General features: G+C 38.6%; 1 protein-coding gene across 3 annotated transcripts in view; it reads right to left on the reverse strand.

The window, feature by feature from the left end:
* The window catches only part of svila (supervillin a), a 241297-nt gene that overhangs the window by 124446 nt on the left and 92665 nt on the right, over positions 1-24186 (reverse strand). For all 3 annotated transcript variants that reach the window (XM_069914482.1, XM_069914483.1, XM_069914484.1), the window contains exons 3-7: positions 22269-22357; positions 14846-14903; positions 14482-14633; positions 11084-11738; positions 5480-5563 (exon numbers count right to left, since the gene is read on the reverse strand). In XM_069914482.1, the coding sequence (XP_069770583.1) occupies positions 5480-5563; positions 11084-11738; positions 14482-14633; positions 14846-14903; positions 22269-22357 (1038 nt within the window). The remainder of the gene's footprint in view (positions 1-5479; positions 5564-11083; positions 11739-14481; positions 14634-14845; positions 14904-22268; positions 22358-24186) is intronic.

The raw sequence follows: 24186 nt of genomic DNA on the forward strand, positions 1-24186 counted from the left end.
TATAGCATCTAAAATATATTTTCTGCTGGTTTAATTTTACAATTCCTATGTGTCAATTAATATCTTTATTTTTTTTGATTAGCATTCCTTTCTCCTGAGTGAACAATCCAAATCTTTCAAAGTTCCCCTCATGGTCCGACCACCTAAAATTGAGGAAGAGTGGAAACTTTAAACACAGTATTAGTTAATTTTGGAAAAGACATGGGAGTTGACATTCGGTCTTAGGGAACATGTCACTTCTAATTTAGCTACCCTCTCTCCCATCACTTCTCAGCTTTTTTTCTCTTCTGTCCTACCACCCATATTCACCTATAACCTCTTGCCTGTTGGTCGGTGTTCCTCCCCCTTCCCCTATCTTTTTATTCAGGCACCTGACTGCTTTCTACTTGTATATTACTTTCTGTTCATACCTTAATGAATGGTTCAGGCCCGAAACGTTGGTTATATCTTTGCTTTCTATGGATGTTGAATGACCTACTGAGTTTCTCCAGCAGTTTTGTGTATTAAACTGCAATCATCACATCTGCAGACTTTCTTGTTTAACTCTCAATTTAACTGGTTCAGACTTAAAGGAAGTCACATTAGAAAGATAGAACCCAATGAGGTTTTATTCTTTGGTTTTTAAGATCCATTTGTGTTTAATTGTCACTGTCTGGTTTTACTTGGCCAGAAAATTCCAAGCAGCTGAATGAAGACAACATGCAAATGTCAAGGAGAGACTCAAACAACATAGAAACAGGCCCTTCAGTACAACTCTTTCATGCACACGAACATATTTCTTGACCCATAATCCCTCAAAACTTTTCCATCCATATACTAAAAGCATTTTAAGTATTGTAATTGGTTCCTTCTTTACACTTCTTCTGACAGCCTGGTTCATACACCCACCACCCTCTAAATAAAGGTGGTCCTCAGGTCCCCTTTCCACTCTCTTTAAACCTATGCCCTCTAGCCTTAGACTCCCCTACCATGGGAAAGGCTGTGACCATCCACTTTATTCTTGGTCCTTATGTTGGTAGAAACCTCAACAAGGTCACTTGTCAGCTTCCTTCCCTCCACCCTCTCCAGTTTACTCATATAATTCAGTGGTATGGCAACCAGAACTGTACACAATACCAATACACAATACCAATGTACAGTCTTACCAACATCTTGACCAGCTGTAACATGACATCCAACTCAGTATTACATCCGATGAAGGCAATTCATGATCTTATCTACCTGGGTCACCACTTTCAGCAGACTGTATACTTGTAACCCAAGATCTCTTTGTTCTACAGTTCTCCCCATGGACCTATCATTCACTGTGCATGTCCTGCCTCAATTTAACTTCCCAAGATGCTTGATTTCACATTCTTTGGAATTAAATTCCATTTTCTGTTAATTGGCCCACTTTCTCAATCTAGATTCCGTTCCAACCTTGGACAACTTTCTTTCCCATTTACCACACCATTAATTTTGGCATCATCCATGAACTTATTGATCATACCATCTATTATCTAATCTGAATCATCAATGTAAATATACATGACAAACAGTGGACCCAGAAATGATCCCTACAGCATGCTACTGGTTAAAGGGCTCCAATCTAAAAAGAACCCTTCACTACAAGCCTCTGTTTCCTTCCACCAAACCAATTTTGCCATTTCAGATTTAGGCCATTTCAGATTTAGAGGAGCCACAAAAGAGAGATGGAACGCAATGTGGTTTTATTTCTTGGGTTTTTTAACAATTTAATTGCTGCAATCTGGGTTTTACTTTGCTAAGGATTTCCAACAGCTGAAAGAAGACAGCATGCAAGTGATCCAGGCTTCTGGACCAGCCTATCATGTGATACCTTGGAAAAACCTTGCTCAAGTCCATGTAGAAAACAGTTACCCATGCTGCCTGGTCACTTCTCTTGGTTGCCTCTTTAAGAAGCTCAATTAAATTCCTGAGACAATTTCCTCTCACAGAAAACCATGCTGAACACCCCAATCATTCCTTGCATTTCCAAATGCACACAAATCCTATCTTTTGGAATCCCCTCCAGTAACCTTCCCATCACTGTTCCCTGGCTTATCCTTGCAACCCTTCTTCAATTAAAGCTCAATATCAGCCACCCTCTCATCTTCTGGAACCTCATCCACGACTAAGGAAAATACAAAAATTACTGCCAGGATGCCTGCAATTGCTTCACTTGCTTCCCACAATAACCTCAAATACAGTTAGTCAGACCCTAGGGATTTATCCATTTTTATGCATCTCAGCTCCTTCTATTTTATTAGTATGAATGTGTCTGGTTGCATTACTGTTCTCTTTCCCAAATTCACCGGCATTCACGACCTTCTCCATGGTAAATATGGACTAGAATCATTCATCAAGGCCTTGCCTCCATAGATGACCACATTGATCTTAGATGGGACCCATTCTCTCCTTTTTGCTCTCAAGATAGCTTGCAAAGTGCTTTCACAGAGGACCACCATATTCTGACTAAACTCTGCATAAATTGTCCCTTGTAATCCTTCCCTTCACAGAGGCACATTTCAAACATTAACCCACCTCCCAACTCCGGCACCAACTGTCTCAAATTGCTGTGTGGAGCCCCGTACCCTTATCCACCACAGTCTCCCAGTGAATTTCCCACACAATAAATGATCAGCTTCTCACATCTGGCTCCCAGGTCAGAAATATGTTTTTTTTTTAAAAAAGAGATTCGCCTCAAAATTTAACAGGAACCCAGCATTTTTTTGACAACCGATGAGTTCTGCTCGCTCTTCACAATTATTGGTGCTGAGGGGCCATTTGCTTGTCTGTTTCTTCGTGGACTTCTACTTGGACAACCTTGCTTTAGCACAGTGACTAATTACTGACATCACCAGCTGGCCCAGAGATTTTGCCCCTCCACATCCCCCCTCCTCAGGATGCGAGATGCTCTTGAAGAATAGAATTAAAACTTTCCCGTGTTCAGTGAAGACACCCTGACCTTCCTGCTCCTCTCTCTTTAATTCTACATGCCGCTTCCTCTAATTTTCTGTTCTCCTGCTTGGCTATCATGTGGCCTATGCAAGCTTAAGAAACAGCATTTCATTTTCTGACTGGTCATGCTGTATTCTTCAGGATTCCATATTGAATTCTACAACTTTAGAAAAGCAGTCCATATATTAAAAGCCTCATCCCATCCTGGCCATATTGTCTTCAACTCCTCCTACCAGAAAGATTCACAGATGTGCAATCACGCATCACCAGATTTAAGCTCAGTTTCTTTCCTGCCATTATCAAGCACCTGAATGAATCTTAAAGTGGGAAAATAAAACTACCGTTGCTCCATACCAGCCCATCACTCTCTGTAACACTGCATTTTTCTGACTTGTACAACATTTGAGATGTTCACTAGTTTGGTTGCGAAATAACCTATCAATATATTTTCAATCTATGTGACAAGTTTAATGTGTCCTTTCTGCATCAGAACTAGTCATTTCTACACATCATTGTTTTGATTTATTTCTTTATTTTCCATTGGTAATGTCTCGCCTGCTGGGAATATCCAGCAGACTATCAACTAAAAACAGATAACACAAAGATGCATGATGTGCTTCCAAGCACCACATTAACTCACCTCTCAGGGATTTTCCCTTTGCTCAACCCATCCCTTTCCAACATTCTCTGCTGCTGAAAATCAACCTGTTTTCTCCCATTCTCTGTTTGGACCAAGTTATTTGGACCTGCAACACTCATCCTTTCCTCACGGATGCTGCCTGCCCTGTTGAGAAATGTCGGCATTTTGCTTTTATTTCAGATTTTAGTTTGGGCAATCCTTCTAATCCTCATCAACTTCCTGCACAACTGCTACGGAGAGCAAGAGAGCAACATTCTCGTCACTGCCCTGCCTCTAGGCTTAGTCCCAATCAGTACTTGGGTAGCTGTCCGCCAGGGGAAACCAACTGCTGCAGGTTTGCTGCCTGTGGAAACAAGTGATCTAACCAGCAGGCTGAATTCAACCAGGCTTCAGCCACATTTCATTGCAGGTGTTAGATCAACAAGCTACTGACACCTACAATGCTACTACTTTCATCAACACACATTATCAACCATAACCTGCTTTACATCAGATAGGCTGAACAACGTCACTCCAAACACAGTGAGACACTAAAGTCTGCAGACTGATTGTAGTCAGAGCACAGAAATGTTGGAGACTCAGCAAAGATATATTACCAATGTTTTGGCCTTGAGCCCTCAGAACATAGAATACTTCAGCACAGCACAGGCCCTTCAGCCCTCAATGTTGTGCTGACCCATATATTCCTTTAAAGAAGTACTAAACCCTCCCTACCCCATAACCCTCTATTTTTCATCATCAATTTATGAGCAAAAAGTAGGCCATCTGGCCGGTCGAACCTGCTTCGCCATTCAATGGATGATTGGCTCGTCTTCACCTACCTGCCTTTTCCTTCAATTCCCTTTCTTTCTAAAAATCTATCCAGCCTCATCTTAAATATATTGTGAGGTTGACTCCACTGCTTCAATGGGCAGCAAATTCCATAGATTCACCACCTTCTGGGAAAAGCAGTTCTTCCTCATCTCCATCCTAAATCTACTACCCTCGATCTTGAGGTGATGTCCTCTAGTTCTAGTCTCCTCCCACCCCCATCAATGGGAACAACATACCTACTACCTCTATCTTAATTTTATACATTTCCATAAGATCCCCCCTCGTTCTTCTAGATTTCAGAGAGCGCCGCCCCAGACGACTCAATCTCCCCTCATCTCTGACCCAACCTGGTGAACCTCTTCTCCATCTCCTCCAGACCCAGTACATTCTTCTTCACGTAAGGATCCGGAACTGCACGCAGTACTCCAGATGTGGCTGGCCTCATCAGTACCTTGTATGGTTGCAGCAGAACCTCCCTGCTCCTAAATTCAATTCCTCTTGCACTTAAGGTTAACATTCCATTTGTCCCTCATAATGTTACCTCATCTCTCCAAGATCACCCTTGAACCTCCTATACGCCTATCCAGTCTCTTCTCAAAACTCAGGCCCACCAGTATCCCCATGAATCGTTTCCCCATCCTACAATCAAAAGACAAATCCAGCATCAATACCTTCGAGAGGTGCCTGCATATTCCAAGTGCTGATAAAACGGTTTCTCCCCCCACCATGTGACCAACTCCTTGGATTATGCTGACATTTGAGAGCAATCTAGATTTCACAACAATAAACACAATATGGAATAGTGGAACATTTCTATAGTTGGTTAAAATGTGACAGGGAGCTCAACCAGATTTTTGTTGTCTGTGATTCAAATAATAATTAGTCATGCACACCCAAAACCCAACAAATTAATTATTGAGATGGAGTAAAATCAGTATTGCATGTGAAGCTCAAGAATAGATCTTTCTAGAGTAAACACACAATGATTAGATGAGTATTGTAAAAAGCAGATATTGATGATTAAAGCATGTCATTCGGGAAATGATAAAACGTCACATTTAACAGTACCTGGAAGGCCAGTTGATGAGAGAAGCTGTCTCGCCATTGGAATCTCTCTGCAGAAACCATTCATTCTTTACTTTCATTGTATTGCTATATGGAAGTATAGCAGAGACAGCTACAGTCAATTTGCTGCTAGAATTCCATGCCTGCAGGTACCTTTCCCTACCTTAGTGCATTTATTCACTGTGAGTTTACTAAACTTTGCCATTATGGCTTCATTTGCACTGTTCTTAACTGGCACACAGGGCATGGATTACAATGGTTAAAACCAACACAGGGCTCTTGTGTTATAGACCAATAGATAATTATATTTGTGGAATTTATACTAAACAGTCACCACAGGTACATTTGGTTTTGTCTCTCTCCCCCACCCCCCACAATTAATTTGTAATTTTTTTTTAATGTAGAAGACCATTTGACCAAGGTCTTCACAACTGTGACCCCATCCACATATATCAGAAATGAAATACCAAATATTGAACAATGCACGGATATCAGAAGATAAACATCAAAAAAAGTACAGACTTTTGTGAATAGTAATTATAACATGGTTTTAGTGAATTTTCAATTATAATATTTTGTTTGCACATATTTTTGAACAACACTGATTAATTAGATTGGCATGGTTGAATTGAATGGAAGCACTGTTTTCTGGATTTGAACAAATAAACAGGACAAAAAAAAGATGAGATAAATCTATGTATGAACGAATAAATAAAGGATATTTAAATATATTCTATAACTGTGAAAATACCAAGTATCATTATGAATAGCTGTATTAAAAAGAGAACAGATAATATGGGTTGCATTGTACCCCCTTATTATTAAATGTACAGTTTTGGTGCTTCAAGCAGCAGGGCAACTGCTGTTTGTTTGATGGCTTCCTTGATCTACTTTCAGTTTTAAAGTAGAAATCTACAGCAAATTCTTGGGAGTGATTCACAGGCTGTGAAAAACTGCTTGGAGTCTTTTGGAGATTTAACAGCAAAGTTATACAGAGTTCTTTATCGCACTCAAAAATACAATTTTGTTATTAAAGTGTCAGCAGATTGTTTTGAAGAGGGAATTTTTCTTTCTTTTGATAGGCTTAGGGAAAAATTTGAGATACCATTAAACTCTTTGTTTGCATATTACCAAGTACATGCTTTAGCAGTGAAAAAATTTGGGCGAGAACTAAAGATGCCCAAGTTAACTAAATTTGAACATTTAATTGTAAATGGGGCAAAAAAGGGATTTATTTCAGAAATGTATTCTTTGTTGCAAGAGAAAATGCTGAACCAGATTTAGATAAATCAAAGATTAAATGGAAGAAAGATTTATCTTTAGAATTAACCCAAGAAGAGTGGACTACTATGTGTGAAGATAGTATGATTAAATTAATTAATGTGCAATATAATTTGGTGAATTATAATTTTCTACATCAGTTGTATTTAATGCCAGAAAAATTTAAAAGATATGAATTTAGTAATTTGGATTTATGCTTTCATTGTGGGATTCAAATTGGTACCTTTTTTCATTCTATCTGGTTATGTGATCGTTAAGTCTTTTTGTTTAAAAATTGAAGATTTTTTGGGGGACTTATTTGAGACTACTTTAATGTGAGATCCACTGTTTTTTTTAAAATGGGATACTTTACAACTTTAATAGGTTTAAGAATGGATAAATCTCAAATTGAGTTTATTTGGTTAGTATTAGCAGTGGCTAGGAAATATATTGCGATAATATGAAAAATTATGTGGATTTAAATATGAATCGTTGACATAATGAATTGTTTGGAAAAGATCATATATAATTTACGTGATAATTATTCTTTTTTTGTGAAGATATGGTCTCCATATCTGAAATATATGGGTTTGGAAATATAATAGTAATTATTTTTTGGTGTTTTGTGTTTTTTTTAATGTAAAAGTTTGGCACATTCCGCAGCAATGAATAAATAACTGATGTGTTTTTTTTCTCTCCCTCGGTAGAGGGAATTTTTTTTGGGGGGGGAATTAGGGGGAGTGGGGTATATAGTTTTTTTGGGGGGGTTGGTTTGTTTTATCATGTATTTTATATATATTCATAAATAAAGTTTTTTTTTTAAATATACAATTTTGTTGCAATTAATTTTTAAAAATAAACATCATTTGGAAACCAAAATTAAAATTGTAAAGATCCTCAAAAATATGTTAATTTCCAATTAACACAATTGGAGTCCTTGAACAGCTGACATCAATTTTATGTAGCACTTCAGTTATTTAGCTGGGGAAACTAATGTGGTTGTGTGAGTCAACCCTGGGGTAAACAGTAATGTTTCCTAAATACATTGAATCAAATTGACTGGATTTCCAGAAAGGGTTGGAGACAGCAGCTTAACAGAGGACTCCTGTTTTAGAGCCCGTTCCAAGGGATGCACATCAATACAAACATCAAGTGCTGCTGGAAGATCACCAACTCGGTGAAAGACACATTTTGGTTATCGAGATGTCAAGAAGGGAATTTTGCTGAATGGCATATTCCAGATAGCAGGAGAATGTGGTGAATGATGCATTTAACTGGACACTGAGGGGTCATGTCAGGTGGGCAAGCCACTCAAAGCATGAAAAGGTGCATCACCCCAGGGGTACACACAGACAGGAATAGTGCTATAGATGAAGGAGAAGAGCTAACCCTATTATGCCCAGAATCTGAATGTACAGACTGAATGATGCAAAGTATGCAAAGAGCCTTTTCATATTTTGCTTTCTAGATATATTTTGCTATGAAATATTTAAAAAATACTCTACAAGCACAGACTCTATCCCAAGTTATTCTAGATCCTTTAAGTTAATAGTGACCACATCTTGAAGATTGTTCTGGTATAGTTGATACACTGTCAGGAACAGAATTATTGGTAGGTGTGAATATATTTGCGAAGCTTCAGATATTTCCAGGTATCAAACGTTAACTATCTGAAAATAGAAAACAAATATTCTGATGTGGATGAACAAGTAGAATTGAAAATACTTCAGTGATTCAATTTTCAAAACTGAAAAGTCTATTTGTAGTTTCAGCGCAGGTATGACAGAGCATCCCCAAGATGCCAGTTCAATATCTAAAGCAGGAAAAGTTACAGGTCATCACGAGAAAGCATAGTTAGTTTTCTCTTGCACATTGTAAAAACAGGTATTATAAGCACGTGGGCTCATTCCCTAAACATAGAAAATACTGTGGATGTAGCATCCAAAAAAAGCAGAGAACAATATCACAGATAGGATTACTTGCATATACTATTAGATTGATCAGCCATCAAATGTCAAAAGATTGGCAGCAAGCTGTCTTGACTTAGTATTTCCATAAATAAAAAGTCAGTTCATCTTCCCCTGAACATGTGCCAAGAATAACAAGCATTCTGACTTTTAAACTTCCTTGATTAACAAAATAAAATTATAGTCTACACAGAAAAATACTGCTCTGTTTGTGAACAGGTTCATTATTTTTAGGATTGAGATTCAAGTACACTCGACTCTTCAGAGGACAGAGTTTGTCATAAGTGGCTTCTTTATAAAATAAGCACCTTTTTTGATTTCAAGATCAAATCATAACACTACAGTATACACGTTTACACATTGCATTGATGGTCTTAATGCATCTCCCTGTGAAAACTACATTCATGTGGGCACTCACAAAAATTATCATTTAAATTATTATTGTAGATATTTTGAAATTAAAGATGACAAAAAAAACTTCAATCATTCATTTGCTCAGGAGGAACATAAAGATGTCAAAACATTCCGAGTTTCAACCCAAATATCCTACTAGGATTTGAAAGTTTACGGAGCAGGAAATAGATTGTTTCACTGTATTGATTTGCAGGGCAGGGAGTATTGGCATCAATAGCATGTTAATACAATCAGAAAAGGGAAGCACCATAAAATAAACAGGCATTTTATACTTTAATGTTACAATTATAAGTAGGTTCTAGTGGCCAGATTGCATATTAAAAAATAGACAAGCAGCCCAGTTCTTTTCAGAGCGGCTTTGGGTTTTAAGAGCCTCTAGCAAACACTGCCAACAGCTAATCACTGCAACAAGTTTAATTTAGTTTTGGAAATTAAGTATCTGCGAAAATTCTACACATGTGAATGCCAAGTTAGCCTACATTTCAAAACGTGAAGTGATTTGTGATGTTTAGGCAGATGTTATAGACATGCAATTTTTTTTTCGATTTCATCTCAGCAAATGGAATGTTGGGATTATGCCTGGAACAGGTCATAGCCAAATAAATTATGGAAATATTTAGGATTTTGTGGAAGTTTGAAACTAGTGATGGGGGCGGGGGGGAGTGCGGATGCAGCTTAAGAAAGTTTATCTCAATAATGGACATTGACATTGAAATCTTGACCCAAATGTTAATCATAAGGCAGCTACACAAGGAGAGATTTAACTAAAACATCTGAGAAGAAGATTATGGTACATCAAGCAGACTTTGGGAATGTCAATATTAAAGAGGATTTGTGAAGGAAGCAAGTGTGAAAATCAGAGAACTGGAGGTGGGAGGCGGGTGGGAGGGGTCTGAGGGACCAGAGAGCACATGGGTGGAAGGGGCTAGAGAGGGAGGGATCCAAGGGTGATATGAGAGAGTGAAGCATCTGAGAGTGACAAGAGAGGAGAAATGTGAGGTCGGGGGGGGGGAGAATCCAGTGGAAATACATGCGACAGATATATCTGTATAAAAAAGCACATCCTAAATGTTAATTTATGATATAACATCTACAGTGCAACTGACAATATTGGGATTATCCTTATTACAATAGAATATTCAAACACATTGCATTTAAAAGTACATCACATAATCTTGAAATCTCAAAAATGCATGTTACATACTGCCCAACTTTGTCCTCCTAAATTGCTTGCAATTTAATTCAGTGAAACAGTAAAATAATTAGATAATGAATAGTTAAAATTCTTAATTAAAATTTCTAGCAAGGCTTAATTATCACAACTATACAAATCAATGGGTAACTTCACACAACTAAATTTACTCAATTTCTATGTAATAAACTAACTCAAATCTAAATTGCACTACACCAGCAATAGAAACCTATAGCATATGGGAGTATTATATTTGACATGCTTTGCCCAGGACATTGACACTGCATTGACTGCCAACTGCAACAAATCTAGTCAGCAATGATTTAAGCAAGATTTGATCAGGTGGAATGAAACAGAACTGACAACTCATCAAATGTACAGAAAACAAGAGCTGCGAATTTAAAATGAATGAATTAAATTACAAGAGACAAAGTTGCATTTTGGAAAATAATGTTCATTTGAAACCAGGAGTATATGATGGTAATTTCTTCCCAAAATGTGAACACTGCCAATTTAGTGTAACTAACATGATTTAGAAAATTATACAACTCTTAAATTACTATAGATATACAGTTGTTAGCAACAAACTCATCTAAATAATTCTGTATTTCTGAAAAAGAATAGTAACCTTTTGAGAATTATTAAAGCTTCATACCCTGAAAGCATGATTGTAAACAGACAACTGGTTATATAAAGTTTGAGGATGCTATTCAATAAATTTACAAGCTGACTTTGGCTTCATTGAAACAAAATTCAAGGAGATAAAATTCTTACCCTTGTTTATTCTGCAAACTTTGGGATTGCTCACTAACTGAATTCAACGATTCTGAGAGCTGCTTTGGTGATGAAAATGAAATTCTCCAAGACGATGGGGAGTCTGGCACATCTGTTACAGTAGAATCCCTGAGATTTGAAGATTCCAACATTTTCCCTTGAGCACTCCTCTCCAATGCTTTTTTCTGATTTTCTTTGTTTAGCAGAGCTTCTCTTTCCGAAAAATCAATTCTATCTGATGAGAATCTTTTTGCAGGTCCACCAGGTGACAGGGCCTCTATTTCATCAACACCTTGATTCCTGGAACTCTCCAACTTCATTAAGCCACTACTGCATACCTTTTCTGTTGGTGATGGCACTTGTTCAGTGAGATCGGTTTCTTTTCTAGATCTTGAGTATTTGGATGTGATACTCCCATCATGTTCGGAGTCCAGGGCAATTCCATACTTTTCAGCCAGCTGTCGTCTCCTCTCAGCTTTGTATTTTGCTATTCTCTCTGCTTTTGCATCCAATGCTTCAATAGTCATATCAACAACACAAGGGGGTTCAACATTCATGTGCCTAACCTCTCCTCGGCACCTAGGTCTTGACCGTCTTTCTGAATGCAGATCTTCGGTAAGTTGTTGCTCTGGGCCTTCCTTATCTGATCTTCTAGCTGGAAAAAAAATGATACAAATATCAAAGACAATTTAAAAAAAATAATCACCTAACTGCCATTTTATCAATGTTGCTCTTGTAAATGGCGATGGACGACTTTAAAGGAATGCACCACCAATTTTTCCTTTCCAGAAACACCATTCTGTTTCTAATCCAATTTAGGGAATAGTAATGGAAATCGATAGTCCACCTCCTCTTCCAAAAAGGTCTGCTCGAATGCCAACATTTCTTTAAAAGGGAATAGGTGAAACAAAGGATCCAGTGTTTGTGGTTTCTAATTTCTCTGGTCAACTATTCATTGTAAATGATGTTATAACCCCTATTTAATCAACTTTTTGTGGACATAGTGGTCCATATTTTTTTTAAATACAAACACATGTGTTAAGCAATTTAAACTGCCCATTGACCATTTGATATAGTCAATCCTCAATTTATATTAATATTTCAATAACTCAAGGAATTGTCTCATTGCTGTCTAGTCAGGTTATGGGCTTGAGTGGGAGAATGGATCAGCTCATGATGGAATATGAAGGAGACTCAACAGGCCAAATGGTCTTCTTTTGCTCATTTATCTTATGGCTTTTCACCTTTGAAGGTTCTGCATAATCATGAAAAAATTCTGCTCAAGGAATAAAAGCTTTAGTTATTGTGACCACTACATAATCATCATCTCTCAAAGCATTGATATGTACTGCACTTGATCCATTGTCGAGTCTCACGGTATGGAAAAAATTCCCAGGTCCAGTCTGTCTGTCCTGAACAATGTCCCCTTCTGCTTGAGTACCATAGCTCAAATTAGGCCCATACCCTTCCAATCCCCTCCCATATAGGAATTTTATCAATAAGTTAGAAAGAGTACAGAGAAGATTTACTAGGATGCTGCCTGGACTTCAGGAATGGAATACAGGGAAAAGGTTAAACAGGTTAGGAATTTATTCCCAGGAAAGTAGAAGAATGAGGGGAGATTTGATAAAGGTATTTAAGATCATGAGGGGGATAGACAGAGTAAATGTAGATGGGCTTCTTCCATGAGATACAAACCAGAGGCCAGTGAAAGAGGAAAAGTTTAGAGGAAACATGAGGGAGAACTTCTGCACATAGAGAGTGGTAAGAGTGTGGAACGTGCTACCAGCTAAGATGGTGAATGTGGACTCAATTTTAACATTTAAGAAGAATTTGGACAGGTACATAGATGGGAGAGGTATGGAGGGCTATGAACTGGATACAGGTCAGTGGAACTAGGCAAACAAATAGTTTGGCACAGTCTATAAGGGCTGAAGAGGCCTGTTTCTGTGCTGTTATGTTCTATGGTTTTATGGTTCATCCATGTTGTAAGAACCAAACGCTCAAAGATTGTTGAGAATCGTTAAGCCATGTTAAATTAACTTTTATACAAATATTTTATTATTAAGAATCAACCACATAGAATGTTACTTAAAGACTTTTTATGGAACATTAAAGAAGATGGTTACAAGATTTGTGTTTAAAAAAACAATTAAAGGATTTAAATACAACTCAATTTGTATTGGAAATGATCACAAATGTGCTGCAAATCCAAACCCCTAACTTAGCCTCCAAGCGACTAAATTTTATTGGAACAAAGTCACTACCCATGTAGTTCTCCAAATGTTGATTTAAAGAAGATAACATACCTGCCTCAACCACTTTGTCTGGCAAGTCGTTCCTTGCCCACCACCCTCTGAATCCCATCCCCTCACCTTGTATTTTTTTTCTAAATTTTGAGCAGAAATGCAGTATTCAGCATTTTCAGCCTCTGTTTTAATGATTTTTGATTTATTGTTAGAAATTCTATTCTATTTCTAACCATCAAGAATTCTAGGGTGCATTCCTTCTGGGCTAGATGTCTCTCTTTAAACACATCAGATCTCTTCAGGACATTTAGGTTAACACTGAATGTTTCACCTGGTCACTACCATTAATAAAAAAAATTACAGTGGTGGTGTCTTTATACATCCACCCATCCATCTCAATTTAATTTACTTGAGTCTCACATAAGCGAGATATGCAAAAACAGTCAAGCTGGGTGTTTCCATTTTATTACTTTCACCTTCTCCTCAACTTAATTCAGGTGCATGTTTCATAACCCTTCTTAGCTTACTATCTCAAGACCAATAATACACGTAGAACAAGCAAAAATTCTCGGTTTCTGCTGGAGAGTCTGATATTTGATCATTTTAGCCATATTAAATATCACGTCCATTTATCTCAAAAACTACACTGAAGATGGTTATTTATACATTCAAAGGTTTTAAGCAAAGTTGACTGGGCATGCATTTTCTATTAGTTGCTAATTGCCCTGAACTCCATGACCTCATGGCCACCATTATAGTTTCTAGGATCATGTGATCACCTGAATTTAAATTCTGCTGCTGAGTAGCAGGTCCTGTATCTTCAGCGTTATGCTACCATATGCCCATGAACAATATCAATTAGGTGATCAATTCAGCAGTAACTTGATTGTAAAGTTGGTAATACTTTTACAGAAGAACTTTGCCCATATCCAGCTTTGACATAAATTAAGGGCCATTCATCTTCAGAAATCTCCTAGGGAGCTAATCTATTGTAAATTAATTTACATCATTCACTACCTTTGTTGAGAGAAGTGTTTGTGCTATACATGTGCCAACAAACTTCTTGAGTAAAACAGGACATCAAAAATGGTTCATCATACATCATTGGTGTACTCAACTCTCTGGATTCAGATACAAAAATTCTCTCACCCAAGGGTGGACTGCAAGCATCGGAAGCTCGTGTGTATCTTGGAGCATCTTCCTCCAGCAGGCGATGAGTAACCAACCCGGGACAATTCTGCAGCAACACTGGTTGAGTTTCGCTTCCAATTCCTTCCAAACGTCTCGCAATTCTCTCTTTCCTGCTCAGAACAGTTAAAGAGATCGGGACAAAGAAAAGGTAATACTTTGTCATAGCAATTTTCAAAAATATATCCTCCAAAAAAGAACTCTGAACTAATTGTTCAATTATTCAATAGTATACCTACCTACAAATAAAAAGTGCAACTTGTCTATAGGCATTTAATGATTCAACCTTAACTAAAATTACCTTGGAAAAAGAATCACCCATTACCTGTTCATTTCCACAGAAGACTTCTGCTTAGCCTCAAAAAGTTTTCGAAGTTCTGAAACTGGGAAATAGTCAGATGTGAAAGCTTGTCCAAATGAAAGACGTGGCATTTTACTATACAGCTTATATAATATAATTAAGTATCCACAATCACAGACATCAGAATGCAGACAAGTGAAGCTGTTTAGCAGCACCAGTTCTAAAGTTCTAAACAGAGACTTGTTTCAATCCCAATAGCTGTACTTTGAAGCCAATTTTGAGAAGTCACATGTCTTTGCACATTATCTGCAAAGCCGGCACTGGTATCTGTACTTTTTGGAAAAATTATTTGGCAAAAAGACTACTTTGTAATAAATTCTAAACAGATGTCCATTGGTATTAAGAGCAAGCATAATATAAAGAGATTCTTTCACTTCCATCATTCAGCTCATACACTCCTGTCTATTTAAGAAATGTGTATTGGACTCTATCTTCTTCTTTGGCTTGGCTTCGCGGACGAAGATTTATGGAGGGGGTAAAAAGTCCACGTCAGCTGCAGGCTCGTTTGTGGCTGACCAGTCCGATGCGGGACAGGCAGACACGATTGCAGCGGTTGCAAGGGAAAATTGGTTGGTTGGGGTTGGGTGTCAGCCAGCTCCCCACCATGACTACCAGCCCCCCCCACATCTCCATCGGGCACACAAAACTCAAAACGGTCAACCAGTTTACCTATCTCGGCTGCACCATTTCATCAGATGCAAGGATCGACAATGAGATAGACAACAGACTCGCCAAGGCAAATAGCGCCTTTGGAAGACTACACAAAAGAGTCTGGAAAAACAACCAACTGAAAAACCTCACAAAGATAAGCGTATACAGAGCCGTTGTCATACCCACACTCCTGTTCGGCTCCGAATCATGGGTCCTCTACCGGCACCACCTACGGCTCCTAGAACGCTTCCACCAGCGTTGTCTCCGCTCCATCCTCAACATCCATTGGAGCGCTCACACCCCTAACGTCGAGGTACTCGAGATGGCAGAGGTCGACAGCATCGAGTCCACGCTGCTGAAGATCCAGCTGCGCTGGATGGGTCACGTCTCCAGAATGGAGGACCATCGCCTTCCCAAGATCGTATTATATGGCGAGCTCTCCACTGGCCACCGTGACAGAGGTGCACCAAAGAAAAGGTACAAGGACTGCCTAAAGAAATCTCTTGGTGCCTGCCACATTGACCACCGCCAGTGGGCTGATAACGCCTCAAACCGTGCATCTTGGCGCCTCACAGTTTGGCGGGCAGCAGCCTCCTTTGAAGAAGACCGCAGAGCCCACCTCACTGACAAAAGGCAAAGGAGGAAAAACCCAATTGGACTCTATAAAAACTGAGTAAACACATGAAGTGAGTTAAAGATGAGTATTGATGTCAGCATTACACTTAAAAAGCTCCAGGATTTGAACTTTAAAAAAATGTTTCTTTCTTCATCCAGAATATGATCTGCTATTAAAGGCTGGGTGTCCTTTACTGGACCATTACCACCATTACTCAACAAGCCAGCTAGAGAGACTTAAATTGCTCCATGGCAGCTTATCTGGCACTTCCCCAAAGCAATGGGAGCTGTGCACAAAGCAGAGCAGGGGAGAAATCGAGGAAAAAATAACATTAGAGAAAAGAGCAAGAATGAAATTAGACAAAATAGATTCTTCACCCTTCTCTGAGCAATATGAAAGCAGTTCTGATATCTTTATGAACATTTTTAAAAACAATGTTTATTGCAGTTTAAATTCCTTCCACTTCATGTGCACCCTACAAGTCATCAAAGATGTGCCAAGTCAGGTCTTCAGCGATTTATTGATGAAATCTGTTCCAACTTGAATAATTCACAAGGAAAAAGATAAATGATTTCCAGATTCACACCCATTTGTGTTATTTCTGCAATTGAGGTCAATTAGGGGCAACACCTTCAAGTTCAGGAGCCAAGAATATTTTGCTGAATAAATAGGTGAAGTGCCATGTTCAATTACATGCAGAAACATGATCAATTGCAAAACATTTTGGCCTAGAGAAGTCATACATTTCCACGAAATGGATCATCACCAAAAAAAAAAAATCACATGAAGCACGATCACCAACTCAAGGTCCATGCAAAGAAACACTCTTATCATGGTCAACATACAAACATCATCAATTGTCTTATTTATCACAAATAATTGCTCATTCTTTTGTCTGTTTCAAAGATGCAGAATAAAAGGAATGGTAGAAATGTTCACAAAAGGTTTAATAATTGAAGAGTCAAGCAACTTTTTTTTAAAAAAGCAGTAATATACTGTAATTGATGGATATTTAAAACAAAATTGCAAGTGGTGGAAACACTCATGCCAGCTGAAGTTTTGGTGAAAGATCATTGGGCCAAAATTTTAAACTATTTCTTCTTTCACAAATTCTGCTCAAATTACTGACAGTTTCCACTTTTATTTAAACTTCTTAAAAAGGGCCCACCAGAACTTGGTGATTTTTTAAAAAAATTAGCACCCTAACAATGAAACAATAATTACCACGTTCAGTTCCTGTAACAGGCTAAAGAGATGTGCACAAACTCCAATGGAGAAGTTGGTTCCCTTGGTTACTGAATTACATGGTCTTTGAAAGGATAGAAGGAACAAGGAAGTGTGTTGGGATTTGCTGCCTTTATGCATCTTAGATTGTTTCAACACATTTTATTGTGTGAACAATTATTGGAAATCTTGTCCCACACTGAGTGGTTCCTCTTAATCATTTCTCCTTTAACCCATACCTTCTAGTTCTTGTCTCATCCAACCTCAATGGAAAGAAAACCTGTTTGCATTTACCCTATATACACCTCATCATTTTGTACATCTTTATCAAATCTCCCCTCATTCTCCAACACACCAGGGAATAAAGTAAACCTCTCCCTGAAATTCAATTCCTCATATCCCAGCAACATCCTTCTAAATCTTCTCTGCACTCTTTCAATCTTAGTGATGTCTTTCCCGAAAGTTGATGACCAAGTTAATATCCAAATTTGGCCTCACCCATATCTTGTACAAGTTCAACACAACATTCCAACTCCTGCACTCAATGCTTTGATTTATGAAGGCCAACGTAGTAAAGATTTTTTTTTTATTTTTTAAAAACCCTTTCTCTTTATCACAAAACCTGTGTATTTCTAACTTTAACCAATTTTAATTACTTAAAATGTTAATTGTATTTCTCTTTCCTCAGACAATATTTTCTGGCTTAATTGTATACAAATTTCTAATGCAATTTGAACCCATGAACAAAGAGTGGATGCAACTTCTCAAAGCACCCCAGGACATTACTTTGAATGGCCTGATATCAATCCTTCCTTCCCCATGGCAAGTGGCATTAGTCTGGCTCTAACACTTTTAAATCATACTTTAAAAGACTAAATCAATGGGCTGGATTTCAATGCTGGTAAGATTATGGTTCAAGCAAAATAATTATAAAAGCCTACTGGCAGCTTGAGCAGATGGAGTCCAACAAAGCAATATGCGGTGGGGGGGGGCGGGGGAAATCTCAGGTTGCACTGCCTTATTAAACAACTGTAGCAGCAAGGCCTGGTCCTAGTTGTGCTACAGGGTTGCAAGAGACAAATGCAATCATGGGAAATCTACCGGATATGAACGCAAGTTGGGATAAGGAAATGTCAGTCCAGTAGCAGCTCAAGACAGAAGAATGACTGATGTTATCACTCATCTGCTTACAAAGCATTATCATTTTTCAAAAGAAAGCCTAGGTCTAGTAATTGCAAATGATAACATTGTTAGTTGTAAAGAATAATGCTCAAAAAAATACTTGCATCTGGAACAATAGAATCCAAACCCATTCAAGCCATGAGGCTCAAGCATTGTCTAACTGACTGAAAGCTCTTCTTCAATAAAGGATTATTGGAGAGTTCCGTGGGAAACACCATAAAAAAAGACAAACTTTGGAATGAACACAGTTAAGAATCCCCAAATTACTACTACACATCCCAATGTACTGCATCTGGCAAAACACATTACCTCAAGCTAGACTTGAAATAAATCAATCCTGACCTCACTCTGTCAAGACATTCTTTTATTTTCAGTCCTCCATCAGCCATATTCTCACCCACTCAGGTTGATGATATCTTCTTGAAGCCTCTTTCCACCCTCCTCTCCATTCTTAACCCTATCTGATTTTGTATTATCAGCAGACAAGAGTCTGCAGATGCTGAGATCTGGAGGGAAAACAATCTACTGGATCAACTCAATGGGTCAGCCAGCATCTGGAAGTGGCAAAGGGATAGTCGATGTTTCGAATCGAGAGAGAGTTGAGAGGATAGATAGCCAGTTTAAAGAGAAAAGGGGAATGAGTGAGGCAGGTGATGGTAAGCAGAATAGAAATTTGACCCGAAGCATTGACTGTCCCCTTGTTTCCACAGATGTGGTCTGACCTGTACAGCTCCTCTCTTTTCTTTGGCTTGGCTTCGCGGACGAAGATTTATGGAGGGGGTAAAAAGTCCACGTCAGCTGCAGGCTCGTTTGTGGCTGACAAGTCCGATGCGGGACAGGCAGACACGATTGCAGCGGTTGCAAGGGAAAATTGGTTGGTTGGGGTTGGGTGTTGGGTTTTTCCTCCTTTGCCTTTTGTCAGCTCCTCTAGAAGTTTGTTTATTGCCAAGAAATATGACACATGGCTCTATTAGACAAGGCATTCAAGTAGATGGCAAAGGTGAACATAAGCACTGGCCTCTTCAATATTTAATCACCTGCCAACTGGAGGAAACATTTCTGACTTTGGTCTTCTGACAATTAACTTCTTTACTCATTACATGGAAGGTTTGAAAAGTCTCCTTTTTGCATTTCTCATCAGTTTAATTTTGTATTCGATCTTCTCTTTATTAATTTTTTGGCCCATCAGCTTTAAAATCCTCCCAATAATTTCTCCCGTCAATTCTGAATGGACTACTTTTTTTTATATAAAGAGCTTTAATGTTTCCACATGTATTACTTATGCAATAGCATTGCATGTCCCATCTAGCCCCACCCAAGTCCAATCCCCCCATATGTTTATGGTTTTCTTCGATTAGATTTGAGAACCGAGCTTCAGTTTAAACTTTGTCACTATCAAACTCAATTCTATATTATAGTCACATTTCCCCAAATCTTCGCAACAAATTAACCAATTACATGACATTCTGGATTTGAATGAGACATCCCCAGCTGATTATTAAACACATTGATCTGGCAAACTATCTTATGTATACTCCATAAATTCATCCTACACCTTACAACTGCTGTTTTTCTTTGGCTTGGCGGACGAAGATTTATGGAGGGGTTAAAGTCCACGTCAGCTGCAGGCTCGTTTGTGGCTGACAAGTCCGATGCGGGACAGGCAGACACGGTTGCAGCGGCTGCAGGGGAAAATTGGTTGGTTGGGGTTGGGTGTTGGGTTTTTCCTCCTTTGCCTTTTGTCAGTGAGGTGGGCTCTGCGGTTTTCTTCAAAGGAGGTTGCTGCCCGCCAAACTGTGAGGTGCCAGATGCACGGTTTGAGGCGATATCAGCCCACTGGCGGTGGTCAATGTGGCAGGCACCAAGAGATTTCTTTAGGCAGTCCTTGTACCTTTTCTTTGGTGCACCTCTGTCACGGTGGCCAGTGGAGAGCTCGCCATATAACACGATCTTGGGAAGGCGATGGTCCTCCATTCTGGAGACGTGACCCATCCAGCGCAGCTGGGTCTTCAGCAGCGTGGACTCGATGCTGTCGACCTCTGCCATCTCGAGTACTTCGACGTTAGGGATGAAAGCGCTCCAATGGATGTTGAGGATGGAGTGGAGACAACGCTGGTGGAAGCGTTCTAGGAGCCGTAGGTGATGCCGGTAGAGGACCCATGATTCGGAGCCGAACAGGAGTGTGGGTATGACAACGGCTCTGTATACGCTTATCTTTGTGAGGTTTTTCAGTTGGTTGTTTTTCCAGACTCTTTTGTGTAGTCTTCCAAAGGTGCTATTTGCCTTGGCGAGTCTGTTGTCTATCTCATTGTCGATCCTTGCATCTGATGAAATGGTGCAGCCGAGATAGGTAAACTGGTTGACCGTTTTGAGTTTTGTGTGCCCGATGGAGATGTGGGGGGGCTGGTAGTCATGGTGGGGAGCTAGCTGATGGAGGACCTCAGTTTTCTTCAGGCTGACTTCCAGGCCAAACATTTTGGCAGTTTCCGCAAAACAGGACGTCAAGCGCTGAAGAGCTGGCTCTGAATGGGCAACTAAAGCGGCATCGTCTGCAAAGAGTAGTTCACGGACAAGTTTCTCTTGTGTCTTGGTGTGAGCTTGCAGGCGCCTCAGATTGAAGAGACTGCCATATGTGCGGTACCGGATGTAAACAGCGTCTTCATTGTTGAGGTCTTTCATGGCTTGGTTCAGCATCATGCTGAAGAAGATTGAAAAGAGGGTTGGTGCGAGAACACAGCCTTGCTTCACGCCATTGTTAATGGAGAAGGGTTCAGAGAGCTCATTGCTGTATCTGACCCGACCTTGTTGGTTTTCGTGCAGTTGGATAATCATGTTGAGGAACTTTGGGGGACATCCGATGCGCTCTAGTATTTGCCAAAGCCCTTTCCTGCTCACGGTGTCGAAGGCTTTGGTGAGGTCAACAAAGGTGATGTAGAGTCCTTTGTTTTGTTCTCTGCACTTTTCTTGGAGCTGTCTGAGGGCAAAGACCATGTCAGTAGTTCCTCTGTTTGCACGAAAGCCGCACTGTGATTCTGGGAGAATATTCTCGGCGACACTAGGTATTATTCTATTTAGTAGAATCCTAGCGAAGATTTTGCCTGCAATGGAGAGCAGCATGATTCTGCTGTTTAAACTGCTGTTTAATTTGTTTAGAATATACAAAGTACCTCTTGATTACTGTATTAACCTGGGTAATTCTAATTTCCTGATTTATACTATGCCCCGTCTTTCAACTACTCTCTGGTGGCCTATAAATAACTCACACCAATGTTTCTGGCCTTTTCTGTTAGATAACACGACAGATTCCACTTCAACATGGTTATTTGCCAAGCCAAGATCATTTCCCTTGACTGAACTGATCTCATCCTTATTAATAGTGTTTCACCGCCCTCCAATTTTAAATGGCTAAAATGAGCCACAAGAACCACACTACCAGAATGTAAAATGAAATGCATCTGATCCACTACAAGACCCAACACTTCACTTCCATAGTTTAGTGTCAAAAGGATATAAGCATTGTTCTCCTGGGATGTTTTAGTTCAGTGTGCAATTCCATCTTTAGTTCCTGGTAGATGTACAGTTAACATTCTCATTTTCCTGACTCCCGATCCAACCATTGGTGAACAAAGAATTAGCCACTGTTAATACCTCAGCCTAATTTTTTTTTTATCGTGGCATTTCAACTCAAATCATTCAAGGTATTGTGAGACTAACCTTTAGGAAGTGCAGCAAGTAGATTAGTGTCAATATTTTTGGCTTTCTTTGCAATATCTTTGTCTTCAGAAGAGAACTCCTTCTGGAAACTAAAACAAAACAATTGACTTGATTTTTAAAAGTTCCAAAATGCAAAAGATCATCATTATATCACCAAGTATGCTTACAACATACAATCTTGTGACAACCAAAAGGAAGTTATTTCCCATCTCCCCTTGTACCTGAAGTTCACTGGTGCCTTTTATTGGGCTAGTTCGTTCCATACAATAGTAATGTTATAAATGGCTTCCATATTTCTGGATTAAGGGGGAGATAAGTAGGTGATATTTCTATTTTGAGTACCACCCAGCCATCTTTTCAGTATGAAATATTACAGAGGAATTAACACGGACTAGAATGTCACTTACAATTAAACTGTTAATAATTGATGCCGATGCTCATGTTAAATATAAATAACAAATGGAAATATGACTAGTGGAAGCACACACATCTTTGGACAGGTCAAGAAGATACGGAATAGTAACTGAGAAAAACTTTTTTTCATGCAAAATTGAGTTTTTTTCCTTCCAAACAGAACAGAAATCATTTACATGTGCCAAATTTGAATAATTATTTTGTTGATTGCATCTTTTAGTAGGTTTACACAATTTCAGTTACAGAATATACAATACAGTAGAAAATAAACATATTATGTAGAAATGATAAATCCACAACTGCAGAATGTCAGGAAGAACTTACAAAATTATAAATGCAACTTAGATTTACATTAGGAATTCATAATCAATATTCAAGGTTATTAAAATTATTTTATTCAATATTGAACTAAATTTTGCAGCAAATCAGGATATTAGGTCTAAAAATCAGAATGTGAAATGCACAGTAATTTAATCATTTTCATACATATTATTTCCCAGGTTGATTGATTTCAAAATGCTCTTTATGCTCACCTACATAATCCATTTTTGGAGACCTTCATTGCCAGTTATCACCTTGCTCAAGAATCAACTTAATGTTACTTTTGATAGGGTAGACTAATAAGGTATAATCTATACTCTTCAATATATATAAACAATATAATGACCACACCTAAAACTTTCTGATAGCACAAAAAGATGTTGTGCCACTACAACACTGACCATTGAAAAAGATCAGAACATGCCTTCAATCTCTTCCTGCTCCGAGAACAGCATGAGCTCTTTGTAGCTTTCTACAGCTTGATGATCTAATACTTGCAACATTTTTAAATTCATTCCATTTGCTTGGTGACCAAAACAGGAGCATGCTCCAAAGGTGATCTCAATACTTTACACTATTGGTATTCCACACTAGAAACTAAATATTCTACAGTATTTGCTTTTGAGATCATGTTGAAGAGGAGATTTTGGTCATTTATGTAGTTGATCAATTTCTTAGTTAAGATGTGAAATCATTATGTTAAAAACAGTTGTTTAGAGAGAGAGCCAAAGCCTGTGACAAGTGAAATACAAATTTTAATGCTTTGTGCCGAGAATAACCTCATGGTGCAGAAAGTCTGAAACTGTTTGCTTCTGCAAGGTTTCTGACCAAGTGGTGGCTGCATGACTAATATATCCATGGAATGAGGATTACCGATATTATTCCCACACTGCAATAAGGCGACTATCCATTTCAGGAGGAGGACAGCAATAAACAAAACAATAATAACAATGAAAATTAATTGCTAAAAAAGAGAAATGAAATTTGTAAATGCAATTGAATTTTGCATGGCAAAATCCTTGTACTTAAAACAAGGCAATATGTGAATAGATTTAATGAATAATAAATAAGTCTTCAAGAACCAGTCAGAAGTTTTGGTGTATCCTTGAATTGTTTGTAAAACAAGTATTACAATAGAAGTTTGTACATGGACAAAAAAGTGATTTGAGAGGAATAATTTCAA

The sequence above is a fragment of the Narcine bancroftii genome, chromosome 1 (genome assembly GCF_036971445.1).
Source record: "Narcine bancroftii isolate sNarBan1 chromosome 1, sNarBan1.hap1, whole genome shotgun sequence".
NCBI classification, from domain to species: domain Eukaryota; kingdom Metazoa; phylum Chordata; class Chondrichthyes; order Torpediniformes; family Narcinidae; genus Narcine; species Narcine bancroftii.